This window comes from Strix aluco, chromosome 29 (assembly GCF_031877795.1).
Source record: "Strix aluco isolate bStrAlu1 chromosome 29, bStrAlu1.hap1, whole genome shotgun sequence".
NCBI classification, from domain to species: Eukaryota; Metazoa; Chordata; class Aves; order Strigiformes; family Strigidae; genus Strix; species Strix aluco.
In genome coordinates this window covers 546,373-566,009 of record NC_133959.1, presented here as the reverse complement: position 1 = coordinate 566,009, position 19,637 = coordinate 546,373, and the positions used below count along the sequence as shown (strand labels likewise).

Below are 19,637 nucleotides of genomic sequence, written 5' to 3'. Positions count from 1 at the left end.
CCGCGCCGCCATTGGTCCTCCGCGCCCGCCCCGCCCCGCCCCGCCTCCCCATTGGCCTGTTGCTGCCGCCGCATGCAAATGTAGCGCGCGCGGGGCCGCGGGGCCGGCCGGGAGCGCAGCCGCAGCGCCGCCCCGCGGCCGGGCGGGGACACGCAGCCGTGCGGAGCGCGGCCCCTTTAAGAGCCCCGTGACAGCGGGAGCGGCGCGGGGGGGGATTTAAAGGGGCCGCAGCCCCGGCAGCCGCCGAGCCCCGGTGCTACGGGCTCTCCCCGTACCCCCCCCCCCCCCCCCGTGACCTCGCCTGGCGACGCCCCGGGGCGTGGCTCCCTGCGGCCCCGCCCCTCCGACGCCACTTCCTGCGGGAGGCGCGGGGCCGCGGCGGTCCCGGGGCCGCCTGTGCCGGGCCGAGCGGGCCATGGTGGTGCTGCGGGGCGGCGCGGGCCCGGAGGAGCCCTACCCGTGAGTCCGGGGCCGGGCGGGCCGGGGGCGGCTGGGGCCCGCCCGCGAGGGGCTGCCGCGGGCCCGGCTGCGGCCTCCGCTCTCCGGGCTATCAGTGCGGCCGCGGCTCCGTCCCTGCTCCGCTCCAGCCCCCGCCGGTTCCCCCCGCGGCCGCCGGGAGAGCTTTTTCCCCAGGAACACGCCTGGAGCCGGGGGCGGAGGTGTCAGGGGCAGGAGGCCGCGATGAGGATAAGGGGCTGATTAGCGTTTGCCCCGCGGGAGGTCACGGGGCTCCCCGGGGACACCGGGGGTGGGAGGCGATGTGCCGTGGGGCAGCCGGGCCCGGGTCCCTCGGCGGGCCCGGGGTCACTCGGCCTCTGCGCCGGGTGACGGAGGCCCCGGGACGGGGCTGCCCCGCCGGGTTTTCCCTCCCCGGGCGCCGCAGCCCCGCCTGGCAGCGGGGGGAGCGTCGGGGCCGGGTCCAGCTCGTGGAATGATCGACAGGAACCGGGTGAAAATCTCCCGGTGGGGAACAAGGAGCTTCTTGTTTCTTGCCTGGAGAGGAGAAGCCGCTGAACTCTCCCTGCGGCGGCCCCGGAGCTGCCGAGCTCCTCTCCGCGGGGTCGGTGTTTGCCCCGGTTCCCCGGGAAGGAGCTCGGCGGCGGCCGGGCTGTGGGATCCCCGGGCTGAGGTTACCGATAAGGGACTGAACGTGGAGCTCGTCCGAGAGCGGCTGCTGGCTCCTGGCCGGGCGCCCGGCGCAGCCCGGCTCTGCTGGCACGGGCCTTAAGGTCACCGTCCCCTGGGAGCCTCCCGGCTCGGGAACGAGCCCCGCGGCCCTGCCGAGCGCCGGCGGGCGGAGGCGGCCGTGCCAAGCGGCCGAGGCGGGGTGCCAGCCCGCCAGCACGCGTCGGGCAACCTCGGCACCGCCACAAATGGCCCCGGAGGCCTCGGGGAGCGGGAGGCGCGTGCGGCTCAGCCACCCCGCTGCTGCCGAGGAGCTGGGGCTGCGCCTGGGTGCGGGGCAGGGGAGGGCTGGGCCGGGGGGTCCCGGCAGCTCTAGGGGTGCTCCCGCCCTGGTGACACTTGCACGGCTATTTTTAACGTCTTCTTTCCCCCCTCCGGCGGAGGCTGGAGGATGAGCCCTTCTCGTTGTCCCACTGCCCAGAGTTAGGGCTCCCCTGTCCCTAAGAACAGGGTAAATATTCACTGCGAGTTGCCTCGGGCTCCTCTCTGAAGGGCTTTTTCTGTGGCACAGCCCCTGGTAGTGCCAGGCTCGAGCTACAAGCTCCGTCTTGTACTCAAATCTCCAAACTGGGGCCGGCAGTAAGGTGACTCCCTCTATTTATTTATTTTTTTTAACCACCTTTGTATCAAAACTTGATCTGCGAGCCCTGGTCATTCTCTGTTTGCAGCTTGGGTTACAGCTCCCCACCCGCCTGTTAGTCATCGCCGGGATACAACGTGCATCCCTTTTATTTCTTCCAAGGCCACCCCTGCCACTGCTTTCTCTCCAGCTGGAAGGGGGAGAGGTTGTTCCCTGCCCCCCTCAGCAGCAGAGGCCCCGTCACTGACCCCATCCAGGGGAAGGGAAAAAAAAAAAAAATCAAGGCTTTGGTGTGGGTAAGCAGCTGGCTGCCTTCCCGGGCTGGCGGGCCGTAATCGGGCGGCACAACGCGCTCTGCCCTGGCTGCTGAGGACGGTTGTGCCGGCGCCTGATTGCGGTGCTGGGTCCCCCCTGAGCCCCAGGTGCTGGAACGGCAGGGACACGGCAGGGACACGGCAGGGACACGGCAGGGACAGCCGTGCCTGGCTGGGGCAGGGCCCCGTGGAAGGGCCGAGCCCGCGGTGCGGCAGCGGGCAGCCGTGGCAGCCTCGCTGCTCCCCTCCCAGCCCTGCCCGTGCCGGCGCGTGGGGGTGGTTTGTTTTGGTGCAGTTGGTTTTCTCGACCACCTTCTGCTGCGCTGAAGGAAACCCGCACAAACCGGAGGGGAAGCTGCGACGCGAGTGGGCAAAGAACAAGCGAGAAGATAGTGAAACTTCCTGTCTTTGGCAGAGTTTTAGTGAACTTTGAAACCAGAGCGGTTGCGTTAAATGCCCAGTGAGCTTCTTGCTCATCCCTTGGTTTAACTTTCTCGTGAAATCGTCTAAATTTTATGGTTGTTCCTAAACTGTACCCATGTCTTACGCCCTGACCGTCAAAAGCCAAACACCTTTGGGTGTACCCGGGAGCGGCGCCGTCTTCCTCCCAGGGGCTGTAGCTTTACGGCAGCGAAGGCTCCTGCCGCTGGGGCTGGCAGCTCGCTGCCCGCTCCCAGTGGTGCTGGGGTGGCCGGTGTCTGTCCCGCCGCCACGTCCCCAGAGGACGGAGAACCAGCGAAACCAGCCCTTGCTGGGGCTGGGGAGTGGTGGGGAACAGCCGCAGCAGTGTAACGGTCTGGAGGGAAGAGCTGGCCCAGCCCGTAATTCCGTGGCCAGGGCGGGGTCATGGCAGCCATCGCTGGCCGGCGGGGGGCCCGTCGCCGATGGCCGCAGAGGCCGCGTGGCCCGACGGCGCCGGCGGCTCAGCACGCTCCGGATGGGTGATGGAAAACGTGGGGTGCAGCGGGTGTCTGGCTGCATGGGGCCCATCCAGGTCCCTCCCCAGCCTCTGCTTCCACACAAATTAATCCCTTCGTTTTGCCTTGCATGCTGGTGGAGTTAATTACCCAGAACGTCCGGCTGCCTTAGCCGGAGCCCTTGGAGCAAGCCATGGCTCGGCAGCGCGCCGTGGGGCTGTCAGCGTGACAGAGGGCGCAGGGCCCCGCGGAGGAGCCTGCGGCGCCCGTTGCACTGACCCTGATTGCTGACGGTGCTCTGCCTCCCGTCCCCACCGCGGGCTCTCCCCGAGCAGCTCCCTGTCCCCGCGCTGCTCGAGCCGCCCTGGGGGTCTCTGCTGGGCTCAGTCCCCTCTGCCCTGGGTCCCTGCAGGAGGATCGAGGACTGCCTGCCCCCGCTGGAGGACTCCCCGTCCAAGAGGTTCTCCCCCTCCAAGCGCAAGCAGTATTACATCAACAAGGCCATCCGCAACTCCGACCTCATCCCCCGTGCCAAGGGCCGCAAGAGCCTCCAGCGGCTGGAGAACAGTAAGGGCCCGGGGCGGGCTCCGAGCGCTGGCTCTCCCCGCGCTGCGTCTCCTTCCCAGCTCAGGCAGCTGCTGCCCCTAAACCCTGTGCTGCGGGGGGAGCTGGGGGCGCAGGGCCTCTCCGGAGGCTCTGCCTCCCCTCTCAGGGCCTTTGCTCTTCCCCCCAGCTCGCTACCTGATGACGCTTCTGGAGCGCGACGAGTGCGGGAGCGACGAGGGAGAGCTCGCCCACTCCGCCACCCCGAGCATCTTCGCCGAGGCCTGTAACAACGAGACCTACGTGGAGGTAGGCGCAGCCGCCCGCCTGCCCGGGGCTTATGGGGGGGCCCTGGCACGGCACCCGCAGTTCTGGCAGCACGTGCTGTCCGTACCTCGTTCCTCTGAGCCCGGGAGCCCTCTGCCTCCCCGGCCTGAGCTGCAGCTCCTGCCCCGTGTTGGCCTCGGGCTGATATCTGCGTGCCCGGTGCCCGCGGGGGGAGTTCAGCTCCCGGGGCCCCTGGTCCTGCAGCCTGTGGGGCGGGGGATCTCCGGGCAGACGGAGGGTCTGCACAGTGTGAGACCCAGGTCTTGCTCAGCGGGGGCTGCTGCCGCCCCTGGCAGCGCCCAGAGCCCTGCGCGTGCCCCAGCGTTGCACCCGCGGGGCGCCGGACGCCGGGTGAGCTGCAGCGCTTCCCCCCGGACAGGCCCCTTGCCAAACGCCTCTTGCCTCACGCCGGTGTTGCGGTGCCGGCTCTGTAACCGGGCGTTTTGAAACTCGGCTTCTCCCCAGCGTGATGCTCAGGGCTCTGGCTGCAGAGCGACCTGCCCGCGCCGTGCGTGCACTCTTGGCTCTGCAGAGCTCTTCTCTCGCTCAAGCCAGGCTTAGGGAGCCCGATGTAGACCTGGGTTTGAGGCTGGATTGCACGGATGGGCTGTAGTGTCAGCGCTTGGACTCCCAGTAACCATTAAAAAACCACCTTTGTGTGTTGGCTCCGAGTGTTAAATCTGCATCTCCTCCCAAATTAGTTGGTACAAGCTATAGTGGACAATCAGGAGCTGGAGAGGCTGGGAGAAGGGTCGTCATGGCTGCGGCTCCTGGCTGCCTCGGCTCTGCCCAGCCCCGTCCCTTCCCTTCTCCGAGCTGCCGTCCCTGCTCTGCCTGGGCCGTCCCTGGGCACGGGTGGGTGAGGAGGAGGCTCACGGGGTGCCCCTGCACCGCCGGGTGCTCCCTGGAGGCCTCTGCAGTGGGGGCTGGTGGCTTCTGTTGTCAGATCTGGAACGACTTCATGAACCGGTCGGGAGAAGAGCAAGAGCGAGTCCTGCTCTACCTGGAGGAGGAGGCCAGGAAGAAGCACAAGAGGAAGCTGCCCGCCAAGAACGAAGACAAGTGGAAAGGTGCTGGGAGGGGGCGCTGGGTGGGGAGGGCCTCTCCCTTTCCTCCCTTGCACATGTTCTGGGAAGGGCCCTCTTCCCCGAGGGCTGCATCCTGCTCCCTGCAACATCCGCTCGCTGCGGGGCCAGGGCATGGCTGAGCCGCCCCCTCGGGCGCCGCAGTGGGGCAGAGCTGAGGGGTTTATGCCCAGCAGACCCCCCATGGACGCGGGAGGGGCTGGGGCGATGGGCACAGCGGCTGCCCCCCGAACCTCAGCACCCTCCAAACGCTTCTGGGCTGGGGGGGGGGTTGCTGGTCGGTGGGTGACTGCACAGATCCAGGATCGAAGGAGGGGGCCAGCTGGGGTGCTCCGGGGTGAGGGGGGGCGTTGCGCCCCTTCCCAGAGGCGATGCCTTGCGGCTGCGGCCGGAGCCGTCCCGCGGGCGCGGGGGATGAGCCGTGTCCAAGTCCCGCCTGTCCTCTCTCCGCCAGCTCCAGAGCACGCTGCCTACACGCCCGAGGAGTGCTTCCAGCGCATCAGCCGCCGCCTGCGCTCCACCCTGAAGCGGGGCAGGATCCCCATGGTGAGCCGGGGGCTGCGGGGCTGGGGCGGGCAGGGCTGCGGCTGCCGGTGCCCCACGGGCTGCTCCGAACGGGGCCGCGTCCCCTGACCCAGCGCGGGGGTGCTGAGCCAGCCAAGGGCTGAATTTCTGATGGGCTCCTGGGGAACGTGCTCCGGTTCTCGTATGACCTCTGCAGCGGTGGCTGATTGCAAACAGACATTCAGCTCCCTGTGCAGAAGCGTTTTCCTGGCTCAGTTCAGATTTTTCTGGTAGTTACAGGACATTTTTGTGTGGTTGTTTCCCAGTCTCCGCTCGATGAGCAGCAGGTGACGGGCGAAGCCCAGCGTGTTCGCCCACAGGGGCAGCAGTGGAGCCTTTGGGGTCTTCAGGGTGGTCCACACAAGGCTGTTTGGACAAACTCAGATGCATTTTGGAAGGGGTAGAACTGCATAAACTGCTGAGCAGACAGTTAAGCCTGAGAGGAGAGGCAAGCGAGGCCTCGTGCCGCCTGGCTGGGGGAGCCGAGCCGCCACGCGTGGCCCCTGCGCCCCGGGGGTGCCTGGCTCCCTGCTCCCTCTTGTCAATGGGGCTGTTTTCCTGCTCTGTTTGTTTTCCTTGCTCTAATTAGAGTCTCTAAAAGCAGCCTCAGCTCCTCCTGCCCGCTGGCTTCTGCTCAATTTGTTCTCAAGTGAGACTTGCTTCTGCTGTTTGTCTCTGGGGTTGGGGTGCTCCGGGGAGCTGCGTCGAGCTGGTCTTTGACTGTCGTGAGAAAGGGAGATGCCAAGCACGAGGCTGCCCTGGCGGCCGCCGCGCTGAGCGCGGGGGACGATGCTTTGGCTCGCAGAGCACCGAGCGGGCAGGGGCCGGATTCTTCCCCGCCTCGGGGGCTGGAGAGGGGAGATGTCTCCTTTCCTTGTGCCTTCCTGCCGTCTGGCATCCAGGTGACTTGCCTGGGAGCCGCTGGTGGCAACTCCTCGGGAGTCAGAGGCCCCGTCGCGCAGGGGCCGTGCAGAGGTGGCGGGGGAAGGCGGTTGCGTTCCCAAAGAGCCCGCGGCTCGGCCTGGCCCCGGCTGGGGCAGCAGCTCCTCGAAGGGGAAAGGCAGCGCGGGGCTGTGTGGGGCGGGGGGCTGTGCCCACGTTGGGGCACACGCGGTGAGCGCTGGCTCCTCGCTCACCTGCTCTGCGGGGTCCGAGCAGGGTCTGGCCGCCGCTCCCCGCCTGCTGACACCCCCTTCCCCTGGCAGGGCACACTGGAGGGCCTGGAGGAGGAGCTGCTGGCCTTCTTCTCCGTCACCCCTCACTCCGTCTACACAGCGCTGATGGACAACAGGTATTTCCCCGCCTCAGGCTCTGCGGGCTGTCACCGCTCCAGGCTGCAGGGGGACTTGGGGGGCAGAGGAGCCCCCCGCCCTCCCGTCGGCCAGGCTCGGGCCTGGGACATTCGCCCGGTCTGGCCCCTGCGGAGCCCCCAAGTGAGGGATGCGCCGGGGGGTCCCCGCACGGGGGCTTGTGACACTTTGTGGCTGACCCGCGGGTGCGCGGGAGGGACGAGGGCAGGGCAGTGCCCAGGGGACGCAGGTCTGAGACGCGTCGGCTCTAACCCATCCCCCGTCTCCCCCAGCTTCGAGCGACTCCTGCTCCACGCGCTCTGCCAGTACATGGACCTCGTCTCTGCCAGTAAGAGCCTCCTGTTTGCTTGTTTGTTTGGGGGGTTGTTTTTTGTTTTTTCCTTCTCTTCATCACTATCTCTCCTCTCCAGCTCAGCCTCTTCCTCCCTCCCTCCCTCCTCTCTCTCCACCTCGCGCTGCGGCTCACAGATAACCATGCCTGCACCCTGCCCGTGGCCTCCCCGGGAGGTCTTGTTGCCAAGGCAGGGGAGGAGGCACCGGGCTCGGTCCCTGTGGAGTCTCCACTGCTGAGCGTTTCATGAGCAGCTGCTTGTGGAAAACAGCGTGAGCGCGCTAATGATGTGGAGCCCGTGGTGCCGGCGGGGACGCACGGAGGCGGCTGGGGATGGGGGGGACAGTCGCCTTCTCTGCAGAGCGGGGGCAGTCTGTGCTCGCTACGAGATGTGGGGAGTTGGGGAGGTGGCTGGGCTGGGAACACCGTGTTTGGGACCCCGGGGGGGGGACAGGGGCGTGCTAACTGCTCCCTCTCGCCCCCAGGTTCGGACATCGAAGGGAAACGGCAGATGAAAGTGAGCAACAAACACCGTGTCTTCCTGCCGCCCGAGCTCCTGCTCTCAGACTACCTGGGGCAGAGGAGCTGATGCCCCCGGGGGCCGCCCTGCCCCTCGCTTGGTGCGCCGAAGGCTTCGCCCTCTGCTCCCGGCCTCCCCTGGCCCGCTGCCCCCCTCGCCCGAGCGGGGTGTGGCGCAGAGCAGCTCCCCCGGCCCGGTGCCGTCCTCGAGGGGCTCGTCCCTCCCCTCCTCCGGGCGCAGAGGTTCGATGGTGCCGCGCTGGGGGCTGCCGGATCCCCCCGGGCGCGAGGCCGCTCGGCCCTGCTCGCCCCGTTCCCGGGGTGCAGTGCTGCTTCCCGGCCGGAGCTGCTCTCCCCGGAACTCTTTTGTGTTTCTATTTATAGCCCAGGTGCTTTTAAAAAATAATCGTGCTGAGCCAAACCCACCTCTGGCGCTGACGCTCCTGGGGTGATTTTGGCCCAGATTTTTCTGTGGTGAAACAGCTCCTCGCGGCTGCTGAGCAAACGCTGAGCGAGCGGAAGAGCCTCGGGGGCGGCGCTTTGCCCAGCACCCCCGGCCCTGCGCCCCGCGCGGGGCGTTTCACAGTGGGGGGGCTCAGCCCCTGCGCCCCCTCGGCTGAGGAGCCCCCAGCCCCGCTGGTGTCGGCAGCGCCCTGTTCTCTGCCTCGCGGGCCCGCTGCACCACGGGGCGCCGGGCTGTTTTTAAGTGTAATATAGGCTGTTTTTTATTGCGTGTGTATATATTGATGTGTGTGTGTGCCCTGCGCTCCTGCTGGGGGCAGGGGGGGCAGGTTGTGGGTCTCCCCTTGTCCCTTGTGTCCCCGACGCGTGCCCAGGGCTGCTCGCAGGGTCCGTCGCCACTGAGGAGCCCTGGGGGTGACGCTGCCAGGGCTGCGCAGGGACCCCCCCCGGCCCCTGTCTGTGCCCGTTGCGGCAGTACCCCCCTGTCCCCGGGTGCCTGCTGGGGGCTGCGGGCTCTGCACCGAGGGGCCCCCCAGGCTGTCCCCGCGCACCGGGGCTGTCCCCGCCTCGTTCGCTTGTGTGGCTCCAGGAACAATAAACCACGGTGCTCCCAGGCTGCGGCTGTGTCTGTGCGTGGGGGGGGCACGGGGGGGCCGGGCGGGGGTCGCGGGGGGAGATTCTGGCACCGCCCGCAAAAGGTGGGTGTGGGCCGGATGCAAAAATATGGAACGCTTCACGAATTTGCGTGTCATCCTTGCGCAGGGGCCATGCTAATCTTCTCTGTATCGTTCCAATTTTAGTATATGTGCTGCCGAAGCGAGCACGAACCTCTGTGTGCCCGCGGCGGTATTTAAGGTTCCAGGATTTAGACCCATTCAGGACAGGGTGAGCGCCCTTGTGCGCGTATAAGTGCCCTACGTGCTCTCCCGGATTTTTCTACACCCTCCCTAAACACTCATCTGCTTCGACTTCACAAAAATCGCCCAAACCCGAAGGTTACGTTCGCTGTTTCTGCCCCGGGGGGTTCTGGGGACGCGTCCATGCAAATTACAGCCGCTGATTGGCGCTTCCTCCCCCTCCCGGCGCTGAGGGGCCTCCGGCCCGGGCTGTCCGCGGCGGTGCCTGAGCGCGCGCGGGGCGGGGCGGGGTCCTCGCGCGCGGCGGGGCCCGGTGAGTGCGGCCGCTCCCGCCCCGGTGTGACACCCCCCACCCCCCCCCCTCGCCTCCTGTGAGGGGCCCGTACCCTCCGCCGGCCGCCGAGGGGCCGGTACCCCGGCGGGCAGCCGCCCCTCGCCTCAGCCCTGCGGCAGTCCCGGCTGCCCCCCGCCGTGAGGGGCTCCGGGGCTTGTCCCCACCCGCGGCCTGGGGGGCTGCGCGCCCCCCTCCGCACACCCACACACCCCCACCGACCCCCGGGGACCCCGGTTGCGCCTCGGGAGCGGGCGCTGATGCCCTTTTCCCGCCCCGGTGCCGGGGGTTGAGGCGCGGTGGGGCCTGGGCCGGTCTCGGTGCGGACCCGGTGGAACCGGGCCTCTGCCTGCGGCGGCACCTCCCGCAACCGGCGGTTTCCTGCTTCCAGGGAGGAGCGAGCGCCGCTTCCCTCTCCGCGGGGCCCCGGGGCCGGCGGCGCGATGGACTTGGCGTATGTCTGCGAGTGGGAGAAAAAGCCGAAAAGCAACCACTGCCCTTCCATCCCCTTGGTGTGCGCGTGGTCCTGCCGGAACCTCATCGCTTTCACCACGGACCTCAAAAATGAGGAGGAAAAAGGTACAGCGCGCTTGTGGGAGGTCGGGGAACGCCTCTGGAACCTCACACGGCCTTTAGGCAGGTCCTGCCATCAGGAGCTGCGGGGGCAGGTGGCCTGTGCTCCGCTTGCACCCTCAAATCTCTCACCTGCACTAATCAACACAGGAAACTTGTGCTCTTCCTTCCATTCCTTAGATTTAATGAGTTTTGTTCGCTGGGCAGCGGTTCTCACTCTGCCAAACCAAGCCAAGCTCTGCGTTGGCGTCTGGTACCTCGCTGGAGTCGCCACGCACAGCTGTTACCCTTCCCAAAACTGCTTGATGGAAAATATTTTATGTCTTCCCCTGCATGAGCTGAGGCTCTGTGGGTTTAGAAATGCCAGCTGGGGAGCTGGGAACGAGGGACAGTGATTCCCTTCTGCTTCCGCGCAGATCTCACCCATATGGTCCATATCATCGACACCGAGCACCCGTGGGACGTCTACTCCGTTAACTCTGGCCATGCTGAAGTCATCACTTGCCTGGAGTGGGATCAGTCAGGTGAGCTTGGGCCCCTTCTCGTTGCCCCGCGTCCCGCCGTTGACGGGCGTGTTCCTGAAACGACGGTACGCGGTTCCTCGTGGGGAGGGAGCGCGTCCGTGAATCGGCTGCCTCCGTGCCAGCCGCGCAGGGGTGCTTTGGTTTCTTGGTTGGTTTTTGGGCTGTACCCCCTGGTTTTTACGAGGTGCCGTTGTCGTAGGCTCCAGGCTGCTCTCAGCAGACGCGGACGGGCACATCAAGTGCTGGAGCATGACCGACCACTTGGCCAACAGCTGGGAGAACACGGTGGGCAGTATGGTGGAGGGGGACCCGGTCGTGGCCCTGTCCTGGCTGCACAACGGCGTGAAGCTGGCGCTGCACGTGGAAAAGGTTTGTCCCAGCGCTGCAGGCGTCCGGGCACGAGGGCTGGCCCGGGTCGGTAGCCGCGGGCTTGGGAAACCCCTGTCGTGTTCCTCTGCTCTGGGTTTCCTCCGTGGCCTTGGGCGAGCTGAGCAGGGGAATTTTTCCAGTCAAAAAGTCAGATTCCTAGTTCCTGCTGAACGTCAGCGGGGGTTGGATGCCCCTTGTTTCTCTCAGCGCTTTAAATATGTCTTCCTTAGTCTGGTGCTTCAATTCTCTTGGCTGTAAAATGGAGATAAAAGCATTTCTTTGCCCACCAGTAGTAATTCAGAAGAAACACTTTCAGGGTCCTGAGGTTTGATTCGGGGATTTGGGAACAGGAGCCATATGTGTATGGAGATAAGCTGCTTGTTTAGAAACGTGTCAAATTCTGTCAAAAAGAGCAAGTCTGCCAAGTAGAAGTTACCTACTTGGGTTTTTCTAAACATTAACTCTTAGGGTGTCCCACAGAGAGAAGCCTTTCCCTCTTCAGCACTGCAGAACCCGAGGGCAGGGACGTAAAGGGTCGTGCAGCGGGTTGGTGTCGGAGCTGGATTTGGCCCCAGAAAGGGAGAGGGGGGGTTGGTCTTCCAGGTTCAGTCCCCACAGGCGGGGGCTCCGCGGTCGCGTTGCGGATATCGAGCGCGAGCGTCTTTGTGGTGTTGATCTTCCTTCGCAGTCTGGAGCGTCGAACTTCGGTGAGAAGTTTTCCAGGGTGAAGTTCTCGCCGTCGCTGACGCTGTTCGGTGGGAAGCCCATGGAGGGCTGGATCGCTGTGACCATCAGCGGGCTGGTGACGGTCTCTCTCCTCAAGCCCAACGGGCAGGTGCTGACGTCCACGGAGAGCCTGTGCCGCCTCCGCTGTCGCGTTGCCTTGGCCGACGTCGCCTTCACTGGCGGGGGGAACATCGTGGTGGCCACCTCAGATGGCAGCAGCACCTCCCCCGTCCAGTTCTACAAAGTCTGCGTCAGCGTGGTGAATGAGAAGTGCAAAATAGACACCGAAATCCTGCCTTCCCTCTTCATGCGCTGCACCACCGACCCTGCCCGCAAGGACAAATACCCGGCAATCACGCACCTCAAATTCCTTGCTCGGGACATGTCGGAGCAGGTGAGCATCTGTGTTAAAGCAACTGGGAGTTAAGTGAATAGTGAGGAAATACCTGTTGGCTCCACCTTTGGCTTCCCCGCATGGTTCTGGAGGTGAACGGTCGTGGCCCGCAGTGCCCTTTGTTTCTAGCTGCGGTTCCTGGAAGTGCTGATAGTTCAGCCTCGCTGTGGGGGCGGCTGCACTTAAAAGGGCTGGGGGTGTAACGGCTGGGCCCTCCAGTTCCTGGGAGAACAGCCTGAAAAGCCCCGTCCTTCGTTAGCCTGGTGATGCTTCGCTTTGTTTATGTTCTGGGTCTGGCCCTAGTGTCAGGGGAGCTCTGCCGGGCTGCCCGGGAGCTTCTGGGCCGTGAAATCTTTCATCTTTGGGTCTCGGCTTCAAAGCAGCCGCTCTCTGGAACGCTTCGAGCTCTCGAGCTGCGTGACTCAATTTAGTAGCTTAACTCTGTTTGCCAGGGGACTGATAATACGGCTCTGGAAAGAGAAGTGATTCAGCAGAGCCCGACCTCTCTCTCTCCTCTGGTTAGGACAGAGCCTGGTGGAGAGCTCGGCGCCTGCTCTGCCTTCAAAGGCCCTTCAGGTCCCGCCCGCTGCTTTGTGTTTAGCCTGTGTGTGTGTGAGCAGCAGCGGGGCGCAGCGCGCGAGAGGCGAGGTCGCTTGTGATGTGGAGAGGCCCAGGCTGTGAGAACGCCTGGCAGAGCTCTGCCTCTCTCCTCCCGGCTGAACCAGGGCCTTCGCCATCACCGCCTGCCGATGGGATCCTCTGCTTTTCCCTCCTGGAGTATAAACTGCCTGGGAGAAGGAGCCTCGAAGTGGAGGGGCGGGAGGGCTGGAAAATGCGAGAGTGTCCATCCCTGCTGGGAGATTTGTGCCTGTGGTTGCAGTGGGGGTTTCTGTTTTGCAGGTGTTGCTTTGTGCCTCCAACCAAAACAGCAGCATCGTGGAGTGCTGGTCTCTGCGGAAGGAGGGCTTGCCAGTCAATAATATCTTCCAGCAAATCTCTCCCGTGGGTGAGTTTCCACACTGGATACTCTGGAAACAGGAGCGTGGTCTCAGTGAAAATGCAAGACAGGTTCTCAAATCCATTATCACATCTGTGGGATTATCCAGAATCCTGTATTTATTTTTCAGGTGTTCTCAGTCACACGCTCTGTTCCATCTGTTTGCATCTTAGGCAACAAATTGCTGGTTTCCAGGAAGTGGCTTGATTGTTACTCTCACTCGATAAAAGACATTTTCTGTGTTGTGCTTCCTGCTGAGAACCGAGCGAGCCTTCCAAAGGAAAAAGATGGTGCAGCAAAGCCAGTTTAGTGGAGCTATCCGGTCTGCGTGGTTTTTCCACCTGATTTCAGATATAACAAAATCAAATTATGCAGTTTGTTCCAGTGAGATATGAAGGATTATTGTGCATAAGGATTTTTTTTAATCACCACCAGCAGAGCCTTCCATCAAAAGAGATTTAGCAAAACAAGTTGTTGTTTGTGCAGTTCAGAAAAAAAAACAGGGAAATAAGAGGGAAATCTACTGGTCTGGCAGAGTGAACAAACAGCGCTTGATCTGTAATCCCACTTAGCTGGGGAGCGTGGGCAGAAACTGGGGGGGGGTATTTTCTGATCTCTTTGGGGAGAGATGTCTCACTTATTTACTTATGTTTCAAAGTTGGAGACAAGCCACCCATGATACTGAAATGGCGGATTCTTTCTGCCACCAATGACCTGGATCGGGTTTCGGCTGTGGCTCTGCCAAAGCTGCCAATCTCCCTGACCAACACTGATCTGAAGGTGGCGAATGACACCAAATTCTTCCCCGGATTGGGTAAGGAGTTTTTGTTGTCTTTCTCCTAAAGCTTCTGCCTAAAACTTTACCTTCTTCATCTTCTGAACTGTCGCTGAAGTAAGAATTCAGAGCGACCCGCGTGAAACACTGATAGGAAAACTTTCAAAGACGTGGCACCTTCCAAACCGTCCCACGTCATTTCCATGGGAAGAGGCACATCTCTGAGAAAGGTCGATGTGGCCTCAAGATACGAACGTGCCTCTGAGCCTGCAGCCTCTCGGGGGCCATCTGCTGCCCCGTGGGCTTCCAGCAGCAGCAGCTTCTTTGGTTGTACCTGGGGGAGGCTCTTGCACGGCCTCAGTTGTCGTCTCTCCCCAGGTCTGGCTTTGGCTTTTCACGACGGCAGCGTCCACATCGTTCACCGCCTGTCCTTGCAAATGATGGCCGTCTTCTACGGCTCCTCCTCCCAGCGCCCGGTGGACGAGCAGACGATCAAAAGGCAGCGAACTGCTGGGCCCCTGGTCCACTTCAAAGCCATGCAGCTCTCCTGGACGTCTCTGGCCTTGGCTGGCGTTGATAATCACGGGAAGGTACTGGCCTTTGCTGCGGGGAGCGCATGTGCCGCCCTCTCAGCCAGCCCCTCCCTTGCTCTGAGAGGCAGCGGGTCGCTCGGGAGAGCGCCGGGAACGTTCCTTCTGGCTGTGTGATCCATGTTAAACGAGACGGGACGTGTCCCGTTACTGCAGGGATTGTATCCTTGGGTCAGGGACGAGCCGTGGTTGGCCCTGGGTTGCGTTGCCCCTTTGCGGAGTGTTTGCAATCCACGGATTTCCCTTTCTACCCTCCCCTCAGCTGAGCATGCTTCGCATCTCCCCCTCCATGGGCCACGTGCTGGACATGAACATGTCCCTGCGCCACTTGCTGTTCCTGCTGGAGTATTGCATGGTGACCGGCTACGACTGGTGGGACATCCTGCTCCATGTCCAGCCCAACATGGTCCAGAACCTGGTGGAGAAGCTGCACGAGGAGTACATGCGCCAGAACGCGGCCCTGCAGCAGGTCGGTTCCGCGGCTCTCGCTGCCTGGGCGTGGGGGTGGCCCTCAGAGACGGGCGGCTCTGCCCGGCTGCGCCGGCCCCCAGCGCTGCGCTCGAGGGGCGAGGAGCCCCCGTTAAAGCGGCATTTGCCATCGCTGACGTTAACGGGTCTGTTGGAAGCTTCTGGTGAGGTGGTACCGCCTGTTTGTGGCAGCGGCTCTGGGAACCGCAGCGCTTGTACGCGCACGGAGCAGCGTTCGCTGTTCCTGTCGTTCTCGTGGCAGAACTGGAGAGAATAAAGCAGCTGCTTTAATGAGCTTCTTCTAATTCTGCCTTTGCTTCTGTATTCTTCCTGGCATCTCTCTGTCACTCAGGTCCTCTCCACGCGCATCGTTGCCATGAAGGCGTCTCTCTGCAAGCTCTCCTCCAGCACCATCGCCCGCGTCTGCGACTACCACGCGAAGCTGTTCCTGATCGCCATCAGCTGCACCTTGAAATCGCTGCTGCGGCCCCACTTCCTGAACACCCCGGACAAGAGCCCCGGGGACCGGCTCACCGAGATCTGCTCCAAGATCACGGATATAGGTAGGGATCGCTCGTAGCGTCTGGCGCTGCCTTCCGAGTGTTTCGGACCAGATCCTTCCCCTTTTAGGGTCGATCCAAAGTGTGGCTTCTCATAGCACCTCCCTGGGTTGGAGGAGGAGGAGGGTGACCCCTCCTCACACTGCAGGGAGAGGGGGTGAAGGTTGGATGCACCTTCCTGAGCCTGGAGATGTCTTGCTTCCGTTTCAGACATTGACAAGGTGATGATTAATCTGAAGACAGAAGAGTTTGTCCTGGAGATGACCACGTTGCAGTCCCTGCAGCAGCTCATCCAGTGGGTGGGAGATTTTGTGCTCTACCTGCTGGCCAGCCTCCCTAACCAGGTGAGAGCGCGGGTGCTGCCAGCGGGCCGAGAGGAGCAAAAACCACCCGTGTGCAGGGCTCGGGTGGCTTTAGCCAGGTCACCCGCGAGCCCGATGCTCCCATCGAACACGTGGGATGTGGGAGAAGTGTCAGAAACAGCAGAAATGCGAAATGCTCCTTTCTGTGCCCGTCTGGGCGTTGGTGGTCACATGGCTTGCTCGGCTCTCCGAGGAGCCTCGGCACGGCGCCGCGGGCCGGGCAGTGCTGGGAGCGCGGGGTGCGAGAGCGGGGCGGCGGGTGCTCGGCAGCAGCGGGTGCTCGGCAGCAGCGGGTGCTCGGCAGCAGCGGGCTCTCCCTCGCAGGGGTCCCCGGTGCGGCCAGGCCACAGCTTCCTGCGCGACGGGGCAGCCCTGGGCATGTTCCGCGAGCTGATGGTGGTGATCCGCATCTGGGGGCTGCTGAAGCCGAGCTGCCTCCCCGTCTACACCGCGACCTCCGACACCCAGGACAGCATGTCCCTCCTCTTCAGGCTCCTGACGAAGCTCTGGCTGTGCTGTAAGTGCCGGTTCCCCTGAACAAAGGAATCCTTCCTTCACGTGGATCGCGTGTGAAAGGAGTAATTGCGGGGAGTGACTTTGAGCGGGTCTGTGGTGTTTGCAGAGGGCGAGCACAGCTGCCAGGTTTATTGTTTCCTGCGCTGTGTTGGCGGATGGAGGAGGAAACGGGAGGCGGTTCTGATCTCTAAATGAGAAATGTGAGGATCACGCTGCTTCTCTCTCCTTGCTTCGTTTTCCATGCAGGTCGTGAGGAAAATCACATAACGGAGCCCGATGACACCCTGATAGACGAGTGCTGCCTCCTGCCCAGCCAGCTGCTCATTCCCAATATCGACTGGCTGCCCATCAACGACGGCATTATCAGCAAACTGCAGAACAAACAGCTGGTCCGGCTGCAGTTTGGGAAGGCTCCTGGGCTCGTCGGTCACACCCTCTCCTCCCAGTTTGATGCCTTTGTCAGGTACAGAGCCCTGAAACGAGGAGGTGAAGAGGGGAGAGAGGAGGGGAGAGGAGGCAAGGTGAGGTGAGGCTGGCGGGAGGCTTTGGGCTCTGCAGCTCTGAGGAGTTGCTGGGTTTGGGTCACCTGAGTCTTTTGGCTCGTCCACTTGCTGCTGGGACCCAAGAGCAGTTTGTCCTCTCTGCCTGAATTCATTTGTTAGCTCACGGGGGGCTGGGAGTTCAAAGTGTTGAAAAGAGATGGCGAAGGGAGGGGAAAAAGTGCTACTTTGTGATGAGAGTCGTGTCAGCGTGGCCTGGGGTCCCGCGGCACTCGGCGCACTGGGTAGTCGACGCCTGGGTCATGCTGGCCACTGAAATGCAGCTCACTCTCCTGGAAACAGCTTTTAGAAAGTGATATCCTAGAAAAGTTCCCATTTTTCTGCCGACCCAGGGCGCCTGGACAGCCCAAAATCGATCACCTGAGACGCCTTCACTTAGGAGCGTACCCAACGGAGGAGTGCAAGTCCTGCACCAGGTGAGCGGCGCGAGCGGAGCCCCTTCGGTGCGGAGGAGCAGCTCTCGGCAGACTCCGAACCTCCGTCGCTCTCTGTTTACTGTCCCCCTGCCCTCCTGGTACCATTTGCCATCCGCTGTGTCTGCAGGAGGAAGCGCTGCTCCTCTGACAAGGCTGTGGGTGTGCGGCGCCGCCCCTTGGCGGGGGGACAGCAGCTGTGGTTGTGTTCAGGCATTTCTGACCTGGAAGTCCCAGATCCTTAAAATGCTCCTTGAGGAGCAGCGTCGCTGGCTCGAGGCAGCCGCTGCTGTATCGCTGCAGCACGGCTCTTAGGTTAAAGTATTACCACTTTGTTATTACTTTGTCCAGTGCAAAGTAACCCCAGCTCTGAGAACTGACTACGCTCGTCGCTGCCCGTTTCATCCAGGGGCGGAAGCGTGTGTCGTGGAATAGATAAAATATTGCTTTGACAGGGAAATCCGATAGCGGTCGGGCTGCCCAGGTAAAGGGAGGCTGGAATTTGGCCTGCAGGAGCCTTTATTAGTGAAGAGCCATCCCCAGCTTGTTCTGCAGGTCTGGTCTTTATATAAAACCGCCTGTGTTGTTGGAGAGGGGCTGGTGAGGGGGAACCACCACGGCGTCCATGGGGCCGTTCTTGGGTCGTCTTTCAAACTGGGTTGGCATTTTAAGCCCTTTTTTGTGCTGTCCTCTTCACCCACCCTCCAGAAGAGCCTGGACTTCAAAATCATGGTGCAGGGAGCAAGCATCCATCTAATCATGTGGTTGAATTAGCTTTAGTTACTGGTTTTAATAGAAAGTCTCTGTAGCAGATCCTTTTCCAAGATGACTGGCTGCTGGTTTGTGTATCGACAGCAGCTGGGGGCTGTTCTGAGCCGCTGTTCAGGGTCTTCTCTCCTCCGTTAATTGCTCGCGTGGTTTCAGCTGGTTTTTAGTGCTCACAAACATCACCTGCGGAGGACAAAAGCCAGTTTCCTCCCCAGACTCCCTGTTCCCTCGTGATCCATACGGACCCCCCAGCGCTGGGGGCTTTTTTCCGGGGCTCTGGGTCTCCTGGCCCCGCCTGCACCCTCTCTTCCTGCCAGGTGTGGCTGCGTCACGATGCTGAAATCGCCCAACAAAGTGACGGCGGTGAAGCAGTGGGAGCAGCGCTGGATCAAGAACTGCTTGTGTGGGGGGCTCTGGAGGAGGATGCCCCTCAGCTACTCCTGAGCTCCCCCCCGGCGGGCACAGGGGCGCCGGGGCCGAGCAGCGGGTCACCGCGCTGCTGCTTCTCCTGCTTTGAGCTTTCTGCCCTAAAAGCGAGGGGAGGGGGCACGTCCCCTGCTGCCGGGCAGGGCTGGGGGGGGCAGAGGCCGCCCCGTCAGGCCCCGGAGGGTCTGGGCTGAGCAGCCGGCGCGGCTGGGCCCCGGCGTCAGCGCTGGGGCAGGGCAGCGGGTCGCAGGACCTCGTGCTCATCCCTCGGGAAGCGCAGCCCGGGCCGCTCGCTCCCGTCCCCCTGCGCTTCTCCAGCCTTTGAGCAGACGTGAGGCTTCGCCCTCGGCCCCAGCTGTGGTTTCACGGGGCAGTTTCTCCCCCCTGCAGAGGAGCAGGAACGCCAGAGCTGCTGCCTGGAGCAAACCCCTCTGGCTCTTGCTGAACCAGCAGCTCTTTGTAAATAAAAGTTCCCTTAATTTTGTACAGAGTGTTGGGTTTGTTTTCAGAACCTCCGCGGTCCTCGGGCTGCCTTGGGTCGGACAGCGCCTGCCCGGGGCCGTTGCCGTGCCAAAGCGCCGTGGAGGTGCTGGGAGCGGAGCTGGGGTTTGGCCCAAGTCCTGCCCGGCCAGACAGGGAACGGGCCCGTTTCCGTGTTCCTGCGGGAGCTGCGTTTTCATTTATTAGTGACAAATGGAGCTGGTGGCCAAGAGCTTGTGTCTCAGCTCTGCTGGGTGCTTTGCTGTATGGAGCTGGTCTCTGCCTCGCTATTCTGGGAATTAAGGAAAATCAAATGGCTAATTAGGAAACTACAACTTCTTGTTAAGGCTCTTTTCCCCTGTAAGGAAAACTGTAACCAACCCGGGCCCTGTTCGTCTCCTCTTGCTCAGAGGACGGGTTTGGGGTTATTTAGTGCTCGATCGGTGCTGTGGGACAGAGCGGCCGCGCGGCGGGAGGGTGCTGGGGCGCTCGCTCCCCCCGTCCCCTCCCGCCCCCGGTGCAGCCCCCAGCGCTGCCGAGGGACGGGAGGGGGGGTCTGGAGTCCAGCGCCGCTTCCTCCTCCCCCGTCCCTGCCAGAAGGGCCCCTGCCCCCCCCCTCCTGCGCCTGTGGGGCCACCACTCCTGCTCCCCCCACCCCGCGGGGGCTGGAAGGGTCTCGCCATTCCCTGCCCCGCTCCGCGCCTTCGCCCTGGGGGGGGCCCTGTCTGCAGGAGGGCGAGGGGCTCCTCTGCCCCACGGGGGGCACAGGCCCAGGAGCGGGGTCCTGCTGTGGCCGCGGGGGGGGCTCTGC

General features: G+C 63.2%; 2 protein-coding genes and 1 non-coding gene across 4 annotated transcripts; 2 read left to right on the top strand and 1 right to left on the bottom strand.

Annotated features, from left to right (window-relative positions):
• The first annotated feature begins 339 nt into the window (after nucleotides 1–339).
• Nucleotides 340–8,018, top strand: R3HDM4 (R3H domain containing 4). The gene is made up of 8 exons (XM_074808952.1): nucleotides 340–459; nucleotides 3,409–3,563; nucleotides 3,730–3,848; nucleotides 4,813–4,936; nucleotides 5,406–5,497; nucleotides 6,721–6,806; nucleotides 7,098–7,153; nucleotides 7,642–8,018. Exons 1-8 carry the CDS (start codon nucleotides 416–418, stop codon nucleotides 7,743–7,745), a joined length of 780 nt encoding a protein of 259 aa, XP_074665053.1. The 5' UTR covers nucleotides 340–415; the 3' UTR covers nucleotides 7,746–8,018.
• An 808-nt stretch (nucleotides 8,019–8,826) lies between these two features.
• Nucleotides 8,827–18,832, top strand: MED16 (mediator complex subunit 16). 2 transcript variants are annotated; one of them, XM_074808950.1, is made up of 15 exons: nucleotides 8,827–9,022; nucleotides 9,717–9,904; nucleotides 10,315–10,422; nucleotides 10,622–10,791; nucleotides 11,480–11,911; nucleotides 12,812–12,917; nucleotides 13,567–13,722; nucleotides 14,062–14,273; nucleotides 14,536–14,742; nucleotides 15,094–15,304; nucleotides 15,512–15,645; nucleotides 15,988–16,180; nucleotides 16,426–16,642; nucleotides 17,072–17,155; nucleotides 18,238–18,832. In XM_074808950.1, exons 2-15 carry the CDS (start codon nucleotides 9,769–9,771, stop codon nucleotides 18,362–18,364), a joined length of 2,493 nt encoding a protein of 830 aa, XP_074665051.1. In that variant the 5' UTR covers nucleotides 8,827–9,022; nucleotides 9,717–9,768; the 3' UTR covers nucleotides 18,365–18,832. The 2 variants fall into 2 exon arrangements, with proteins under 2 accessions (XP_074665051.1, XP_074665050.1); XM_074808949.1 differs by lacking the exon at nucleotides 8,827–9,022 and adding an exon at nucleotides 9,225–9,307.
• On the bottom strand, nucleotides 8,855–8,961 carry LOC141916522 (U6 spliceosomal RNA). The gene has a single exon (XR_012621145.1). It is a non-coding gene; the product is annotated as a U6 spliceosomal RNA (small nuclear RNA).
• Nucleotides 18,833–19,637: the final 805 nt, after the last annotated feature.

What these genes read in the sequence shown, in the direction of transcription:
- R3HDM4 (XM_074808952.1), top strand. Translation starts at nt 416, where the DNA reads ATGGTGGTGCTGCGGGGCGGCGCGGGCCCGGAGGAGCCCTACCC. An exon ending in CCTCCAGCGGCTGGAGAACA is followed by an intron (nt 3,564 to 3,729) that starts GTAAGGGCCCGG and finishes TCTTCCCCCCAG; the next exon opens with CTCGCTACCTGATGACGCTT. An exon ending in ACAACGAGACCTACGTGGAG is followed by an intron (nt 3,849 to 4,812) that starts GTAGGCGCAGCC and finishes TTCTGTTGTCAG; the next exon opens with ATCTGGAACGACTTCATGAA.
- MED16 (XM_074808950.1), top strand. Translation starts at nt 9,769, where the DNA reads ATGGACTTGGCGTATGTCTGCGAGTGGGAGAAAAAGCCGAAAAGCAAC. An exon ending in CTCCAAGATCACGGATATAG is followed by an intron (nt 15,305 to 15,511) that starts GTAGGGATCGCT and finishes CTTCCGTTTCAG; the next exon opens with ACATTGACAAGGTGATGATT. An exon ending in GAGTGCAAGTCCTGCACCAG is followed by an intron (nt 17,156 to 18,237) that starts GTGAGCGGCGCG and finishes TCTTCCTGCCAG; the next exon opens with GTGTGGCTGCGTCACGATGC.